Source organism: Berghia stephanieae, chromosome 15 (assembly GCF_034508935.2).
Source record: "Berghia stephanieae isolate SIO BIC M18660-M18661 chromosome 15, UCSD_Bste_1.3, whole genome shotgun sequence".
Lineage (NCBI taxonomy): Eukaryota > Metazoa > Mollusca > Gastropoda > Nudibranchia > Aeolidiidae > Berghia > Berghia stephanieae.
In genome coordinates this window covers 9,107,751-9,127,984 of record NC_088374.1, presented here as the reverse complement: position 1 = coordinate 9,127,984, position 20,234 = coordinate 9,107,751, and the positions used below count along the sequence as shown (strand labels likewise).

The 20,234-nt window shown below is 36.0% G+C and overlaps 1 protein-coding gene across 2 annotated transcripts in view; it reads right to left on the bottom strand.

Moving 5' to 3' along the window:
- Positions 1–2,956: 2,956 nt before the first annotated feature.
- LOC144960261 (solute carrier family 25 member 44-like) overlaps positions 2,957–20,234 on the bottom strand; it is an 18,167-nt gene continuing 889 nt past the window's right edge. For both annotated transcript variants that reach the window (XM_078893296.1, XM_078893295.1), the window contains exons 2-7: positions 14,315–15,033; positions 11,600–11,711; positions 9,437–9,535; positions 7,080–7,325; positions 6,008–6,135; positions 2,957–3,588 (exon numbers count right to left, since the gene is read on the bottom strand). In XM_078893296.1, coding sequence (XP_078749422.1) covers positions 3,400–3,588; positions 6,008–6,135; positions 7,080–7,325; positions 9,437–9,535; positions 11,600–11,711; positions 14,315–14,551 — 1,011 coding nt within the window. In that variant the 5' untranslated portion in view covers positions 14,552–15,033 and the 3' untranslated portion in view covers positions 2,957–3,399. The remainder of the gene's footprint in view (positions 3,589–6,007; positions 6,136–7,079; positions 7,326–9,436; positions 9,536–11,599; positions 11,712–14,314; positions 15,034–20,234) is intronic.

Sequence of the window (20,234 nt, the reverse complement as noted above, 5' to 3'; positions counted from 1 at the left end):
GGTGCTGCCGTTAAAAAGGTGCTGGAGAAAATAGAAAAACATAACGAAAGGATGGATATGATTGAGGCGAACGTGAGGAAGTGATGAGAATTAGGAGAAGGGAGGAGGATGCTGATGAGAAGCTAAAACAGATGCAATGGAGGGCGATAGATCAGGAGGCGAGAGGGAGGAGGAACAACTTGCTTTTTTACGGTGTCAAGGAAGACAAAAATGAGGGTTGCTCAGGATTGGTAAAGAATTTTATAAAGAAGGAATTACGGATAAACCAATCCGTGGATATACAAAGAGCCCACCGCATTGGACGACCAAGGGCGCATAACGATCGACCACCGCCAATAATTGCTAATTTCTTGAATTAGCAATGTCGGGAATTAGTAAGAATGGAGAAGATCAATTTAAGAAAACCATACGGCATATCGGAAGATTTCCCTTACGAGATCAGGAAGGCCAGGGAGATGCTGGTTCCGGAGGTTGTGGACCTACGAAAAAAGGGAAAGCGGGCCTCCATCATCGTCAATGGGAAAATCGTCAAAGAAATTGATGTCATCGGGAGAGCATAGGATGAGGTACCAGGAGCCCCCAGAAACAATATATCCTTTTTATCCGTTTTATCTTTAAATGTAAATGGCAGTCTCGTTTCGAAGCTGGAGAATGATGATTTTGTGAATGAGATAAATGTTTGTGATATGATTGAGTTGAGCGAGTGTTGGACGAATGAGTATAATTGTATTGTTTTTAAATGGATATGAATGTGTAAGCAAGCATCGCAAACGCAGGAAAAAAGCAAAATGAGATAGTGGGGGGTTAGTATGCTTCTTTAAAAACAGTATTTGGAAAGGAATAATTAAGTGTCATTAGGATTTTGAGGACGGTCTGATTTTTAAATTGTGTAAAAAATATTTTGGTTTACCGGAGGACATATATCTGTGTTTATATGAAACCTGCCTCGTCATCTCGCAACACGCTCGACTCAGGAAAAGATGGGTATGAGATTTTAACTGACAAGATTGCCAAATTGAAATCAAAAGGTGACATTATAGTTATAGGTGATTTAAACTCGAGGACGGGCGGGCTATCTGATATCTATTAAGAAAATATACGTTTTGGAAAAGATAATAATATCATAACGATAAACGGTATCAGATATATGACAATGGAACAGCTGTCAGTCCACAACATGCTTGTCAATCGTTCAAATAAAGATCAGGGAGTAAATGAGTGGGGGCAACGACTTGGATCATTCTGTATCAAAATGACAACCACATTTGTCACTCAACAAATAAAGAAGGTATTCTGGTCAGCTAGCAAAACAACATCAGATGTATTAGGTAATGGAATGGGGAAGAGAGGGGGGGGGGAGGGGGGGGGGGGGAGAGAGAGAGAGGGAGTGCAATAAATATTCCTACTTAGCAATCATTAAAAAGAAAATAAATCCCCTTCCCCACTTTCATTTTCTTCATACCAATTATCATCAATTTTGGAAAGCGGAATTTTAGAGACAAGGTGGAATAGTGGTAAGGAAGAGTGAAAATAGGAATGATTCTGCCAAAAGTGGAAGGGTTGGCAGGTATGGAATATCCCATGCTAATGGCCAATAACTTAGGTAAGAGCCTTGTCTCTTTTTATGGTTTTCTTAATGTGTTACAAAACGGTTTCGTGTTATAAATTGAAAGAGACGCTTGCTCTTCAAACCGAAGACCAACTGAGAAGATAGGAAGCAGAAGTTTTGACCTTTTATTCCAGGCCCATTGGAAAAAAATATGTTTCTGCTGTTTGCCTGCGAAGACTAAAAAATTCAGTCCCTTAACGAAGCTATTGAACTTCCTTCCACTAGTGACCTGGTAGAGCAAAAGGATTTCCTTGATTTTTCTTTGCAAATTTGAACTTTCTTATCATGACTGGGTTGATGCAGCACAAGCATTTATGTGTCGAATTATACTTTTCAGTAAACAAAGAGTTCCAGAGATTGAAGAGTTCAAGATCTTACTGAGGGTCTGAACTCCTCTGACTCTGAGAGATATTTTGGCTCAAATGGAATTTGTTGAACGAGCTTTGACAAAAATGTATGAAAGTTATTGAGGTGAGAGGAACACGTTGAAGGGGAATAAGGTAAGTATTCATCATCTTGTCAGATCACATGAACAAGGCATGTTTTTATCTATTGAATACCAGACGCCGCGGTGGCATTGATCGTTCAAACACCTTATCTGTTTCAGTGCTGATGGTGCCAAAAACTGAAAAGGGAGGAAATTTTGAATGATTGCCTTTAAGCCCCATTATTTTTACAGCATTCACCCCCCCCCCCCTCCCCCCCTCCCCACCACACACACACACATATTTTTAGAGCTATTGAGATGATAAACTATCATTGAAGCTCTAGCTAACTTCTAGAGAGTGGGAAACTGTCACCTATTTGTTCCACCACACATCAAATCTCTCACTGCCAGTACATTTGATTGAGGGAAATATAACATTTTAAAAAAGAGGAAAATCTTCCTCTGACTCAAAAATCACTGATTTCTGCGGATCCGAGGAAAACCATCAGCATTGCTGTTTGCAAGATGAAAAACAGAAAAACGCAATTTATCACTAGCTATTATTTAATGTTAGAAGATTTCCACTATCTAATAGAATTAAAGAGTTATGAATGAAAAAACTGTGTCGATTGCGGCAAAACTGGCTGGATCTGGGTGAGCCAGATACTGTCCTTTTGTTGGTTCGGGCACAATGTCCAAGAACACCGTATACTCGTATATCCAAAAGCCTAACACCGTTGTGAGGCATATAAAATGCCCCATAAAATTATATATACATATATATATATATATATATATATATATATATATATATATATACATATATATATATATATATATACATATATATATATATATATATATATATATATATATATATATATATATACATATATATATATCAAGTAATGCCCCGAAAGAGCTATGCCCTTAAGACATCCTCAGATTGAAAGCCCCACAACAGACCTTGTGTGAGTGTGTGCGTGTATAAATTATATTTAAAGCACAGTCCCATGAAATAAAATCATATATCACGCCTACATCCTTGTAAAGCGCTTTGAGCACGTTAAGTGGATAATATTGCGCTATATAGAAGCTCAATTTAAAAAAAATTTATTTTTTTTAAGCTCAACCTACACAAACATTTGTTATGATTGATTCGTAATCTTGAGAAGACTTAATTTTAGACTTGTTCTTGAACAGTCTGACCAACTCTTCGCTTATCATAATATTCTGCTATCACATAAAATGTTAAAACTTAAATTCTTAAAAACAAAACTGAATTACATAATATAAACATCTCTCTGACACACCAAGACGCACGCACACGCACACACACACACATAATACACCTCTCGTCCAATCACCATTTAACCTGGTCTTTATATTCGTCCAGCACGCTCCATCGTTTGACCGTCTCGTATCCCAGCATGACGAAAAAGGAGAAGGTGACAGATTGGATGATTCTGGCAGACAATCCCTTAGTCATAATCCACATGCCTTCCTCCCTCCACAAAACTCGGACTGTGTCGTTGAACTTGGTGCCCTCAACCTACAAGAAGGAAAATAACATTGTCTTTTTTTTCCCTTTCTCGTTTGTTTGTTTGTTTGTGTGGCTATGCGGTCTTGTGGTTACGACACTCCCTTTCGGATCGGAAGGTCCTGGGTTCCAGCCTCGCTTGGGACATAGTTGAGTCCTTGGAAAAGGCTCTTTACGCACATTCAGGGGTGAGAATGACTGGTCACAAAAAAGGAGGAAATTTTTCATCGTGAAAATCATGACCCATCCATGCGACTATAATCTATAAATTTGAATTTCACTAAAAATTTACTGAGATGCGATCCAAAATTTGTCTTGCAGCAATTTCTGATACAATTCGGTGGAATTTCAAAAGTTGAAAGTGTAATTACAACATTTGGTGGTTGTAGAAGGGATGATGATGTGGTGGCGGTTGTAGTAATAGCAGTGGTAGGGATGATGTGGTAGTGATTGTAGTGGTAGTATGGATGATTGTGTGGTGGTGGTTGTAGTAGCTGTGTCATGTCCCGCCTACATGTTAAATGTTGCTGTTGGCCTGGGACCCCTTGTAAAGCACTTTAAGCACGTTCAGTGGATATTGCGCTATATAAAATCTCAATTTTTTTCTTTTTGTTTGTTTGTCTGTTTGTTTCATTTTGAGGGAATGTTTATGTCAAGAGGGTTCAACAGTCGTGTCGTCACTTCCCTCGTAATGACGCATAGTAACTTAGTAACTGGTTCTAAACTATCAGAACAATGGCGGATGCCCTTATAAAATACTTCTCCAACGATCATAAAAGTGGATCCAGAGGATAAAATGATTATACATCTGATCATGTTTTGACTTTTATACATTACTACTACTACTACTACTACTACTATTACAACTACTACTACTACCACCACTACTCCTACTACTACCATCAACACCACTACTCCTACTACTACCACTACTATACTACCACCACTACTACTACACCACTACTACTACCACCACTACTACGACACTACTACTACTACACTAACTACACTACCACTACTACTACAACCATCATACTACTATACATACTATACTCGATCAACACTACTCCCACACTACTACACCACTACTACAACCACTACTACTACTTCTACTACTACTACTACTACCACTACTACTCGTACCACTACCACTACTTACACTACACTCACTACTACTACTACTACTACTACTACTACTACTACTCACCACTACTACTACTACTACCACTACTACTACTACCACAACTACTCGTACCACTACCACTACTCGTACCACTACCACTACTACTACCACTACCACTACTACTACCACTACTACTACTACTACTACTACTACTACTACTACTACTACTACTACTACTACTACTACTACTACTACTACCACTACTACTACTACCACTACTACTACTACTACTACTACCACTACTACCACTACTACTACCACTACTACTACCACTACTACTACTACCACTACCACTACTACTACTACTACTACCACTACTACTACCACTACTACTACCACTACTACTACCACTACTACTACCACTACTACTACTACCCTACTACTACTACTACTACTACTACTACTACTACTACTATACTACTACTACTACTACTACTAACTACTACTACTACTACTACCACTACTACTACCACTACTACTACTACTACCACTACTCCCACTACTACTACCACTACTACTACCACTACTACTACCACTACTACTACCACTACTACTACTACCAACTACTACTACTACTACTACTACTACTACTACTACTACTACTACTACTACTACACTACTACTACTACTACTACCACTAACTACTACCACTACTACTACTACTACTACTACCACTACTACCACTACTACGATCACTACTACTTGTACCACTACCACTACTCGTACCACTACCACTACTACTACTACTACTACTACTACTACCACTACTACTACCACTACTACTACCACTACTACTACCACTACTACTACTACCACTACTACTACTACTACTACTACTACTACTACTACTACTACTACTACTACTACTACTACTACTACTACTACTACTACTACTACCACTACTACTACCACTACTACTACTACTACCACTACTACCACTACTACTACCACTACTACTACCACTACTACTACCACTACTACTACCACTACTACTACTACCACTACTACTACTACTACTACTACTACTACTACTACTACTACTACCACTACTACTACTACTACTACCACTACTACTACCACTACTACTACTACTACTACTACCACTACTACCACTACTACGATCACTACTACTTGTACCACTACCACTACTCGTACCACTACCACTACTACTACTACTACTACTACTACTACTACTACCACTACTACTACTACTACTACTACTATTACTACTACTACTACTGTACTAACCTGTATTCTGGCACGTATAACATCGATGGGATTGGTGATGAGGGCAGAGGTCACGGACCCCATCGGGGCAGCGATGGTTTGGATGGCTAAACGTGGAACGAATGCTGGAAGAAAACTAGGTAAAATATCTGTTGGGAGGGGAGATAAACATCTATTTTAAAACAATAATTATTTTTTTTCATTTTAAAAAAGAAACAAAATTGAGCTTTTATATAGCTCAGAAAAGTGAGTGGAGCAGGCACTTGTGTTGATAACAACAAGAAATAAAGTTAGTAGGAAAGTGCCAGAAGACATCAGAGAATAAAAACTTCGCAGCACTTCATTTCTTGCTTTTATATTGCGTAATATCCACTAGACGTGCTCAAAGTGCTTTACAAAGGGTTCCTGACCAACAGCAACACACAACATATAGAATGAGCCGTGACACTTGTTATGCAATGTTACAACTTCTTCCACATAGACAACGCTACTAATGGCCAGGTACTCCTTTTACACCTGAGTACGGTGCGAGAATGAGAGTAAAGAGTCTTTTCCAAGGACTCAACTATGCGCAGAGCATATTTATAAATTTTTAACTTTAAAAAAAACAAAAACAAAAAAAACCAAAAAAAACTTAACCATATCATTGCTTATCAAAATATTTTTTTCTTATTTTTGCAAAGATTGATTTTCAAATTCAAGGATTTGACCTGTAGAATTGATTATCTATGTGTATAAATTATTTACTACTATTATTATTATTATTATTATTATACAGCACACACACCGATAAAGAGAGAGAGAGAGAGAGACAGAGAGAGAGAGAGTGAGAGACAGAGAGAGAGAGAGAGAGAGAGAGAGAGAGAGAGAGAGAGAGAGAGAGAGAGAGAGAGAGAGAGAAGAGAGAGAGAGAGAGAGAGAGAGAGAGAGAGAGAGAGAGAGAGCAGAGAGAGAGAGAGAGAGAGAGAGAGAGAGAGAGAGAGAGAGAGAGAGAGAGAGAGAGAGAGAGGGAGGGAGACTAATAGCAATAGAAGAAATGAAGCATATAATCATTGTCCAAAATGAGTGGAAGTTACGTCTGTAAAAAACTCACCACAGTAATAATCATAAAAAGCCCACCACAGGGCGCTGTGAGGGGCAAAACAGGCTAGGGAGACGAAATAGCCCTTGTAGAATCCAAGAACTCCATTTCGTTGATACACGGATCTAACCACGGCCCTAACGGCCCCAAATCGACTCCTCCTCTCCTCCTCAGATATTTGAATGTGTTGAAGCGATGACAGTTTCTGCCGGGCACGAGATCTCTCTGCTGCCTTTTCTAGTGAGTCTTTTTTCAAGGCTGTCAAGGATGAGATATCGAGTTAAAATGAAAACAAATTAGAGAAGACAGTGCCGGGCACGAGATCTCTCTGATGCCTGTTCTAGTGAGTCTTTTTTCAAGGCTGTCAAGGATGGAATTATCGAGTTAAAATGAAAAAGAATTAGAAAAGACAGTGCCGGGCACGAGATCTCTCTGGATAGACATACACAGACATCGTCAAGACCACAGGAAAACGTTGATAAAACCGTCTTCAGTGCATCAAAAAAAGTTAAATAATGTGAAAATGAATGTAAGCTTCAATTCAATATACGAAAACAGAAAAAAAAATTTTTCAGGGGTTTCCCCTTTATCAACAAATCAGGATTAATAAAACACTGCGTTACCCAAAAAATTTAAAGAGAAACAATAGAGAAATGAACAATAAATTATTAAGTGAAGAAATCAGTGGATTACTAACAATGATTGGTGTGTTTTTGTGTTGAATGTTACAAAAATGTTACAATGAATGACATAATCAGTTGGATGGTGAGAAGGTTTGAACGGAGATATTGCCAAGTTTAGTTAGAATTTCAATTTTGATAAAAAATGAGTTCTTAACATAAATGTAAATCGACCATTTTTGTACGTCTTCAGGAAATATCAAAACTCAATTTCAATTCTAAATATTGTTTACAGTTACTCAAGTTGAAAAAGTGTGAAATTTGAGAAAAGTTGCTGGATACATTTCCATAACTCCATGAAAAATCACCCGATTTACTTCAAATGAAGATTAAAATGCTCTGGGGAGCATATTCTTTCAGAAAATGAAAAAAAAAATGTAAATCCAAAATGGTCACCTTCTGCGCAATTGATAATGTCATGCACTGACACAAATAACCATTTGACAACAGCCTTAAATACGCTACTTTTCTCAGACACTGTCCCAGTCAATATTTCACTATTTAGAAGCACATGTTAACTCTTTCAACGCCATTGGCCGCACTGTGTGGCCAGAGAAGAACTGTTCTACTGGCCACTGTCTTGAAAGGCTAAAAATAATAATGTAATCCAATCCTACTTTCTACAAAAAGTACTATAAATTGAACCAACGGTATCATTTCTTAATTGAGATTGTGTGCCAAATTCGAATGTCGCTTTGTCTTAGCTTGTCATTTTCATTCTGCCTCAATCAGTCAGCCAATTTGTGACGGAAATAATATAACCTCAGCTCTGAAAGAGTTAAATACGCTATTTTTGCAAGACATCGTCCCAATCAATAGTAATAATAATAATAATAATAATAATAATAATAATAATAATAATAATAATAATAATAAAAAATCTTTATTGTCTATAAACCCGTTGTTGCTCTCAACAAGACTGATGAGACTAAAGCCATACAGGGCGCAAACCATCGTCTCTTGAGACCGAAGGATGCCTACATTGTCCATAAATATGGCAATTCGTCATTTAGTTACACTTGAACTAACTAACTAACTAAATAACTAACTAAATAACTAACTATAACTGACTGACTGACTGACTCTCTCTCTCTCTCTCTCCATTTAACACATTATATGCATAATACTGATCAGCAAAATGAACTCTACAACACAGTGTCATGTTTTTATAGCTATTTTTCTTTAAATTGTACGATTTACAAAATAAATCTGATAAAAATGCTGGTTGGATCGTAACGAATGAGACAATTTTCCTATGGTTGGTAAGGAGAGGGTTAAACCCCCTTTAAAAATGTTTCCTTCTTCTTCTTCTTACCATTTTCTCATTTTTGAAAATCGGAAATACAGAATAAGACGACGCGAGTTTGCTGACTAGGTTATTGTGTTCACTGCAGTGCCAATTAGCTGATTGCTAGTAGAAGAAACAGGTTTCAAGTGACATCAACTACATCAGAAGTTGTTGCATATTTCCGGGTACCGTATTGCCAGAGTGGGAACTCACTATGTAAAATACTCTTTAGCAAAGATTGTACCAGATAGCTCAGTTCGTATCACAGAAAAAGAAATAATGTACAAATATTGACATAAAAAAATAAATCCAATAAATTTCTTCAACTAGAGAGTTGGTGAAACAGAAAAATAGCGAAAAGGAAGAGTGAAAATAGAAAGAATGGCTTAAAAGCAACTTACAAGCTTCGGTGTCCCGCCTTCCCATCAGCATTAGGTGCTGATTGGTGATATCGATGGGGACAGCGAGAGTCTGACCAACAACGGACGCCACACCTCCGGCTAGAAATTAAAAATAAAAATAAAATGATAGTAGATAGTAAACTATGTTAAAGATGATGATTTTGATAATAACAGTTATCATAATAAATAATAATAATAATAATAATAATAATAATAATAATAATAATAATAATAATAATAATAATAATAAAAATAATATACTTTATTCATCCAAAAATGGAAATTCATTTACAGACGTGGCATGCATAAAAATGTATAAACATAAAGTTAAGAATTTATGGCAACAATATATATATATATATATATATATATATATATATATATATATATATATATATATATATATATATATATATATATATATATATATATATATATAAATTTTACAAAGTGAAATACGTTGTCCCTGTGATCCCTAGTTTGAATTTATATGTAAATGCATAAAAATGTATATATAGAATTAAGAATTAATAGCAATACTTTTTATATTTTAATTTCATCAATGTGCGCAGATGAGAGAGAGAGCTGGCGAACCATGATCTCCAACATCCTGTCCGATATGGAACATCATGTTAAATTGAGATAGATTATTCTTTTATGGCGTCTAATCCGAACTTGTGTGTGTAGAGGTATTTAATATAATGATGATTATAATGACAATAACAAAGATGACAATGATGATTATGAGGATGATGATGACGACGATGATGATGATGAGGATAATGAGGATGACGATGATGAGGATGATGATGACGATGATGAGGATGATGATGATGATGATGATGATGATGATGATGATGATGATGATGACGACGACGACGATGATGATGATGATGATGATGACGACGACGACGATGATGATGATGATGATGATGATGACGACGATGATGATGAGGATGATGATGATGAGGATGATGATGACGATGATGAGGATGATGATGATGATGATGATGATGATGATGATGATGATGATGTGATGAACTCCAACAAAGTAGTCCTTCAAGGCCACAAAAGGCCCATGCGTTTAAAATTTATCCCACTTTTTAACTAACATTATCCAGTGCTCTTAACAGACGAAAGTCAAAAAGTCAGAGAGAGAGAGAGAGAGAGAAAGAGATAGAAAGAAAGAGAGAGAGAGAGAGAGAGAGATATAAAGAGAAAAAAGAGAGAGAGAGAGAGAGAGAGAGAGAGAGAGAGAGGGAGATAGAGAAAGAGAGAGAGAGAGAGAGAGAGAAAAGGATAGAGAAAGAGAGAGAGAGAGAGAGAGAGAGAGAAAAGGATAGAGAAAGAGAGAGAGAGAGAGAAAAGGATATAGAGAGAGAGAGAGAGAGAGAGAGAGAGAGAGAGAGAGAGAGAGAGAGAGAGAAAAGGATAGAGAAAGAAAGAGAGAGAAAGAGAGAGAGTTTTTATTCTTCTCATGATTTCAATTCTAGATTCCCTTTCAGACCCTATTCCATCCCGACATACGTGTGGTCGGCTGAGAAAACCCGGAAAGATGCGCAAATTTCATGAATTGAGTTATGTACTTACTTACTTACTTATCCGAACCAGCGATCACCTGAGCTTTAGCCCTTCGGTCTTGTGCCATGACGTAGAAGTTAGATGTCTTTTGTAGTTGTTCCAGGTGACTATAAAGTGTGTTACTGATGCTCGGATTGAGTTATGTACGCAATGGTGTAGACTTTAAATTTTCTTTCTATGTCTATAATTAGAACCCAAGTTATGAATTTTTTTTTTCTGAATAGAATTTGTTGCTATAACTATATGGGAAAGGCTTTTTATCTTCGATTTTGGCTCATAATCTCAAATTGGAGCTTCCCAGGTGTTTTTCAGTCAGCCTCACATATAATAATACTATTCTAAGATAAGATAAGATATACTTTATTGATCATTGTGTGGAAATTATAATTCTGTATCACAACACAATTTGGTAAATACATAAAAGAAACACCAAATGTTAATAAATTAAATAAAAATTGGTAAAGAATATTAATATTTTGAGACGATCAGTGGGTCACATGTTGGCAAAAAAAAGCAAAAAAAAAAAAAAAGCGAGTTACTGGTGTCTGTCAAACGCTCCATTCACACTCCTTCATCTCTCACCTACAAAAGATCTTATAGAGTTGTCTGTGATTCCCCTGTCGGCCATCTGGTGTCGAACATTCTCATAGGACGTGATATAGGCCATGGATGGAATGAGTTGAAGGCAAGACACCTGAAAATGAAAAAAATTTGTGTTTTTTAAACAACAACAACAACAACAAAATAATAATAAATAAATAATTTTTTTAAAAACAGAGCATTTATATAGCACAATATCCACTAAACATGCTCAAAACGCTTTACAAGGGGTCCCTAGCCAGCAGCAACATTTCACACAAGTAGGACGAGACACGACACCTTTTTTTTTAAAGGCGATATATATTACTATTTATTACAATTTTTTTCCAACAGAGACAACGTTGTTAACCCAGCCATGTATTCATTTTTTTACCAGATTACACGGCTATGTGGTCTAGTGGTATGACACTCGCTTTCGGATGGGAAGGTCCTGGGTTCGAGCCTCGCGCTCGGCGCACAGTTGAGTCCTTGGAAAAGACTCTTAACTCACATTCTCTCACCGTACTCAGGTGTAAAATGAGTACCTGGCCGTTAACAGCCTTGTCTTTGTCCGAAAAATTGTAATATCGCCTAACAGGCGTCATGTCCCATACTACATGTTGCTGTTGACCAGGGACCCCTTGTAAAGCGTTTTGAGCACATTTAGTGGATATTGCGCTATATAAAGCTCAATTTTTTAATTTTTTTTTTTACACGATGATAGAACGTGGGTACAGAGCCTCTTCCAAGGACTCAACTATGGGTCGCTCAGAGTGGGTCTCGAACCCCAGCCCTTCCAATCCGAAGGCGGGAGTCATACCACTAGACCACATAGCAGCACAACATATGAGAGAAAAAGAAAGAAAGAAAGAAAACAAAAAAAAGGGGGGGGGGGGGGGGGGGGTGGTATTATAAAAATTTGACATTGACTTTTCAATTGATGGGTCAAGCATTAACCATTTAGAATAGAACGGAAAAGAATAGAATTCTCTTTATATTCATCCCATCAGGGAAATGTGTTTGTTGTTTGTTTTGTTTTTAAGGGTTTTACAGCCCTTGCAACACAATAAGGTCATATCAAAACCAGTAATAAGGAAAAACATGGGTTAGGAAAAAAGTTATAGAATTCCAATTAAAGCACTCAAGAAAAGATAAGACAAAGGGGAATTGGTTCATCGCAAACAGATGCAGATTCCAAGAGCATACTATCAAAATACTTAGTTTGAGATCACCTAAAAGTCTCATTCAGACACAAGTACAGGTCTTGTGGTATGCCACTTGCAATCGGATCAGAAGGTCCTGGGTTCAAGCCTCACCCAGTGTATAATTAGTGTATAATCAGTGATGATACTCACAAAAAGTCAAAAAGGAGGAAAAGTCTCGGAAAAACGGAAAACTCACCTAGAACATTCTTACACCACAGGAAAGTAGGCAGGATGACTTCTTTTGAGTACTTGAAGAGTACTTTAAAACGCCCGGAGTCCAGTAAAAGGAGGAAATTTTGGTTATATATATATTTTTTTAAAAAGGATGTATTTTTTAAAGATTCATTATATAAAAAAAGTAAAAGGAGGAAATGAAGGAAATATCCGCGGATCGAGGATCTGAGGAGGAAAACCGAGGAAAGGAAAGAAAACCGCGGATTTCCGCGGATCCACGGAAAAGTATCATCACTGTTATATGAAGCTTATAGGCTGTTTTAATTGAAGGAAATATCCGCGGATCGAGGATCTGAGGAGGAAAACCGAGGAAAGGAAAGAAAACCGCGGATTTCCGCGGATCCGCGGAAAAGTATCATCACTGTATAATTGAGTCCTTGGAAAAGGCTCTTTACTCACATTCTCTCACCATACACTCAGATGCAGAATGAGTACCTGGCTGTAAACAGGATAGGTTGCTAGTCTATCGCAAAGTACTTTCCACCAGATCTAGCAGATCCAGTTACCGAATCACTGCTGGGTGGACAAGGAGGTCAGAAATAAAATCTGACTGCACCGGGATTTATCTTGGTCCCTTTGTTTGTGAAGCGAGTGCTCTGACAAATGAGCTATTGGAAGCCCATCATACTATAATAAAAAAATTAAAAAATTATGATTATGCCCTTCCGCCACGACATCATAAGATATCGTCGCCTAGACATTCCACGAAGGAATATAGATAACTCATCAAACAAGATGTTTGATGTCAACAGGAATCACCCATGTTGTCCAAAGTAAGCAAATTGGGGGTTAATAATCTTGCCAAAGGAAAAAAAACGAAAGTGACTGAAGTGGGGCTCGAACCCCCGGGGATCTTCCAGGTCACAGTGCAATGCCTTAACCACTCGGCCACTCCCCCCCCCCCCCCCATACTATAATTTATAATAAGAGAAATTAATATAATCCATGTCAACGGCTTACCAGGCATAGCAGCTACAAGATGTCATGTGACCATTCGGTAGAAGCAACAATTTCAATGTCATTCAGTTCTTTGAAATAATATAACAAAATCAGACATTCTCTCTCTCCCCCCCCCCCCCCCCCCCCCCCCCTCTCTCTCTGTGATGTATTTATGATTTCACTGTTTTATGTTGTTGGCTGAAGAAAGGTTCTGAGCCTAAAATGTTCCATGTTTAGTATTTCGTTCTTTTATTTATTTTTCTTCAACCAGTAATATTCATTTTTGTTTATGGCTCTAAAGAATTACACATACTTTTTAAATTTTATTTTTACTACTTACCCAGAAACCCCTGTACAAGCCAGACACCCCTTCGTTAACTCCGATTTTGTAGAGAGCATCGAACGTTCCTTTGTACACCGTGTGACCCTTCTGTATCTGTAGCCGAGTCTTTATCAGCATGATTGGGTAGAGCATGCTGCGTATGGCCAAGCCGCTGGCAAACGTCAAGGGAAAATATTTCCGTTTGTCCATCATATGAAATTCTATCACATTTACTTTCTCCACTTCGTACTCCATTTTGTTTACTCTGTGTTTTTTTTTTGTTTTGTTTTTTTTTTGGGTGGGGTTCTATCTGACTAGGATGGTTTTTAGATCAGATTTTTCGAGAAGTAAATATATTATCTCTTCGCTGCATGCAAGAGACTAAAATAAGTATCAAGTTATCTGCATTATCTTTCTTGTGGATGGTGCAGTCCCATGTCATCAACATGAATCTATCTACTTCATATCCTGTGATACATTTTATGATATTTGAATTAATCTGTAAAGCGAGGTAGAACTGCTTTTATACCTATCAATTCAACGACAATTTGGAATAAAATAACTCATAAAAACAATGTTTTTACCATATTTTTCACTATGAAAAACATTCTATGTTACTTTGTAAACTAGTGAATAACAAAAACTAGAAGAACAGATCCGCGGGGCACGAAGTCATTCTGAGTTGTTGACTTTGTTGTTTTGTTTTGGGGTTATTTTTAATTCCTGAAGTCAAATCGCTGCAAAGAGAGAAAATATAAATTTTCAAATGTTGGACAAATTAAAAGTAAAAATAAATAAAATAAGACACTGGTGGATAAAATAGGGTGTAATTTAGATAGGATAATTTTTATTTCAATCCACATAACGATACTTGGACTCGTCTGTTTTGTGAGGTGAGCAAACTATTAAAAGCAATGTATTTTCTGTTAGTTATAGATAAAGTTATAAATAATAACTTACAGTGCACACTTAGGACCCTATTCTAATATCTAATTATACCATAAATATTCATTTTTTAATGATCGTTTTTACTTTGCGCGTCTAGACCTAAAAATTTGACATGAGGGTCCAATTTGAGATCAGTCATGATCAAAAGTTCTATTATTACAATTATCATTGTTAAATTGATTACTCAACATAATGTTCCTTTCCTACTACTACTAATACTGTTGCATATCTTCTTCTACACAACATCAATAACTGCTACTGCTAGGTCTACAAATAATGATTCCTACTGCTCATCTAGTACTAGTACTACTAACTTCAACTGCTTGCACTAGTCACTAGGAACCACGCTAACATAATGGTGAGCATTATTATTTCATATTATTTGAAAATAATTGCATTTATGTCATTCCTTGTTTCCTGTTTTATGATCATTATTATTTCTACTTTTATTTGAGTAGGGGTACACCCAATAGAGCTAATGTGGCAACCCGATCGGCCCAGTTCTGAGATAAATAAAAAAGGGGAGGTCTTCCTCCTTGTGCAAGCATTTCTTTCAATTTGTATTTTCACAGTGGATCTTTTGTCATGCGTTTATTTATTCAATTTGTCAATATATTCATATTTTAAAAACTCTAGAACAAACCTTAATAGATTACTGAAAGTTTAAACCTTCCTAATATGACCATTGTTTTGGTTTTCAGATGCCATTTTGTTTTGTGATGTATTGAAAGCAGTCCGAGGAGGTTGTTGTTTTTATCTTATCAGTATCAGGGTTAGCTCGTGATCGGAGGATTTTTTTTTCTAGAGTCTAGTCATAAGTCATTATAAAGTAAAGGTGCTAGAGTATTAGTATTAGTATTAGAGTTAGAGGGTTAGTTTAGGGAGTATTTGGGCTTGGGTTGTTACCCTTAGCACGAGGAGCTTTTGGAAGGCCTCCCTAAAAAAGGTGTCCACCCTCTCGTCAGGGACATCAGCCCCCGAATAGTGCCGGGATTAGGAATTATCATCAACGAAATGATACAACTACAACTGCACTACTCATGAGTCATGAGTACGAGTTCATCATAGAGGTTTGGATCGGTCCCCACCAACTTGTGGAGGTTAAAAGGCTGGCTTCAACTTCAATGGGAAATCAGTGCTGTATTTTAGATCCTGCAGGAAACTGCCAATTTGGCTTTTAAAGCTGTTTATGCTTGGCGCTATAACTATTTTTTTAGACAGGCTATTCCATGTCTCAACATTGAACAATTCGCTGACTAAAGACTAAGACTAAAGAATTTTATTTCAGATGTTTAAACTTATTATTTTGTTTGGCAAGTTATTTTTATGACTGCGGTTATTCAGAGTCGACTCTGAATAACTGTCTACGGTTATTCAGAGTCGACTCTGAATAACACACTACATTTATTCAGAGTTGGGGAGTCCACTCTGAATAACTGTAGACAGTTGACTCTGAATAACTGTCTACAGTTATTCTGATTTGGGGAGTCGACTCTGAATAACTGTAGACAGTTATGAGTGATGAACTTCCAGTTACAAACCAAACGGTTTTTCTGTTTCTTCTTCTCTCCCACCTCTGTTTAACCCTACGGGAAAAAATCGTTTTAGTTTTTGGTATTTTCTTGTCTCTTCGGTCATGGCAGTTTTTTGCATCGCTGATTTGCATTTCGGCTGAGATTTTGCAAAAAAAAAAAAAAAAAAAATTTAAATATAGTGGGAACCTGTGATGATAATTTTCCGCGGATTTCTGGGATTTTAGGATTTGTTCATAAATGCTCCGTTGTTTTTGTCATGTCAAACATTTTCTACTCAGTGTTAGTTCAGGGGGAGAAAAAAAACAATAATATGCCTTCTATCAGTTTTTGACACCTCTGCTCAGTTGCATGAATTTTGGTGACACTCCTTTATTTATGATGTTAGTCTAGACACACTGGCGCCAAATGTCAAAAGCAGCACAAGACACATGGTGGCCATGAATGAGAAGATGATCGAAAGGGAAGGGGATGGAGCAAATGGGTGTAAATATTTGTGTACTTTTTAGCTGTAGCATGATAGTACATTCATTTGGCGATTTTATAAGTTTTATAAGCATGTCTTTTTTTTTCTTCCTTTTTAATTATTGTTTTATTTTTGTTTGATTGCTCTGAATTTGTTAATAGAATTCATTACAACTTGTGTCTAATTATAAATCAGTTTTTTAAAAAAATAAAAATCAATTCATTAATTCTCTCTCTCTCTCTCAGCCACCCTTCTATCTTCATATTATGTTTATAGATATCACTTTGTAATAGAGAGATAATAAGTTTGGCTGACCGATTTAAGAAATGATTGTTTATAGGCTAATTTAAATTTGCTTTGTTGATGGAATATGTTTTGCAATTGATTAAAGATTCTTATTTATAAGCGACTGAAGTTGAAAAATCGCCAAGTTTTAAGAATTTGGCACTAAAATTGCCAAAGTCACAAAGTAACTGTGGTAAACTGGTATTGTCGGCTCTAAATATCTGTACAAGTGGTAATCCAGGGTCGACTCTGAACAACCATCTACAGTTATCCAGAGTCAACTCTGAATAACTGCCTACCGCTGTGATTATCCCCAGACACCTGTCTGGGGATAATAAAAATTCGTTATCCCCAGACACCTGTCTGGGGATAACGAATTTTCATTATCCCCAGACGCATATTTGAAACTCCGCTCTTTGAAACAATTATCCACATTCCAGAATATGGAATGTTTCCAAATGCACATAGAAATAAGGAAAGTTAATAAAATATCTATAAAAACATAAAATTAACCAACATTAAAATCAGTTGTTACTACATATACACAATATGCGTCGACTTCGAAGTGGGTGTCATGGCCGAATGGTTTAGTCGTCTGCCCTGGAAATTTGACCAGAATCGATGTTGTGGGTTCGAATCCTGGTAACGTCACTTTTTTTTTTTTTTAAAATTCCGTCTTCTTTTTACAGAACGTTGAAAGGGATAAATGTCCCGTCCATCCTCCCCCCCCCCCCCCCCCCCCCCCACCCACATCTTTTTTAAAAATATTAAACTCTCTCTCTCTCTTGGTTTTTTTTTTCTTCTAGTTTCTAGCAAATATATTCGTCCCCACTCCGATCTCAAATAGTGTCTAAAAAGAATAAATAATTAAAAAGCAAACAAACAGAAATATTCAGAGAGCGACCAAATGGTCAGATAGAGGATAGATATAATAATAATAATAATAATAATAATAATAATAATAATAATAATAATAATAAAAATAATAATAATAATAATAACAATTATAATGATAATAGTAATAATAATAATAATAATAATAATAATAATAATAATAATAATAATAATAATAATATTATTATTAATAATAATAATAATAAATAATATAATAATAATAATAATAATAATAATAATAATAATAATAATAATAACAATTATAATGATAATAGTAATAATAATAACAATTATAATGATAAGAGTAATAATAATAATAATAATAATAATAATAATAATAATAATAATAATAATAATAGTATGATAATAAGAGTATTAATAAAAATAATATTATTATTGATAATAATATAATAATAATAATGATTATGATGGTAATAGTAATAATAATAACAATTATTACAATTATTATTATTATTATTATTATTATTATTATTATTATTATTATTATTATTATTATTATTATTAATATTATCATTTGACCAAAAAAAAATTTAAAAAACAATAATAGATCTAGACCAAATTAAATAATGAAATAATATTATCGGAGAAATAAAAAATTCAACTGATTAAAAAAACTCTTGCTCGGAACTCGGAACAAAAGTGAAAACAATGAACATCAATTGGGAAGAAAGAAAGAAAAAACAAAAAAGTGTGTGTGTGTGAGGGGGGAGGTCGCGACTGGTTCGAATCTGTGCAGCTAAAAGGAGTAACCCACTGAGCTGTCTATCCACACCGATATCGGAATATCTTAAATTCATATATGAGCTAAACATATTTCCACTATTTTTGCTTCCTTGTTTTGGTAGTTATTTTCATCTCTGATTCGAATAAAAATATGTTGTTGGATCTAGTTTTGTGGACGTGTGATACTAAATTATATCGTCTTGTGCGAAGCAGACAGGAAAATAACAGGTGTCGGTTTTGGGTTTTGGGCTTTGGGACGAACAACGCCATGGCCTAGGAATTCGTCCGCGAAATAAAAAATTATTCCCGGTCATCCCCAAAATTGTGGCCAGAATGAGCAAATTATAGAAACAAGAGAATATCAATAAAGTTAACAGGTAGGTAGGTAGTGAAAATTTAAATGGTTGGTGGACTATTAACAGATTTGATGATTAACAACTTTCTTCCTGGTTGAAAATAAAAAGTCGAATTGCCAGTTTGACGTTTCATTCAAAGTAACAAAAGAAATTTCATTGATCCATTTACTTTAAAATAATTCTTTTAAAAGAGCTGGATTTGACATTTGATCACTATTTACTTTCATCTTGTGTTAAATATCACTTGATATATTAACTGTTTTGGGACACAACCACTAGTATTTTTTCCAGAATATTTGGTATTTTTTCACGCCTAGTCTGGCATTTTGCATAAAATCTTTCTGCCCACTTGCTACATGCGTCTGGGGATAACAAATTTTCTTTATCCCCAGACACCTGTCTGGGGTTAACAAAAATTGGTTATCCCCAGACACCTGTCTGGGGATAACGAATTTTCATTATCCCCAGACAGGCGTCTGGGAATAATGACAGCCACTGCCTACAGTTATCCAGAGTCGACTCTGAATAACCACTTCGTATTGTTATAATAGGTACTTTGGTAAACGTCCATTTGGCCCTCCAGCAGGGAGCCGATAAATGGTCTGGTGGCTGTGACCCGATTTTTTGGACTTTTGAGTGATGGGTCTCAGAAAAAGTTCCATAGATTTTTTGTTTATGGATGGATTTTAATGATTTATGTCTTATTTTCTTCA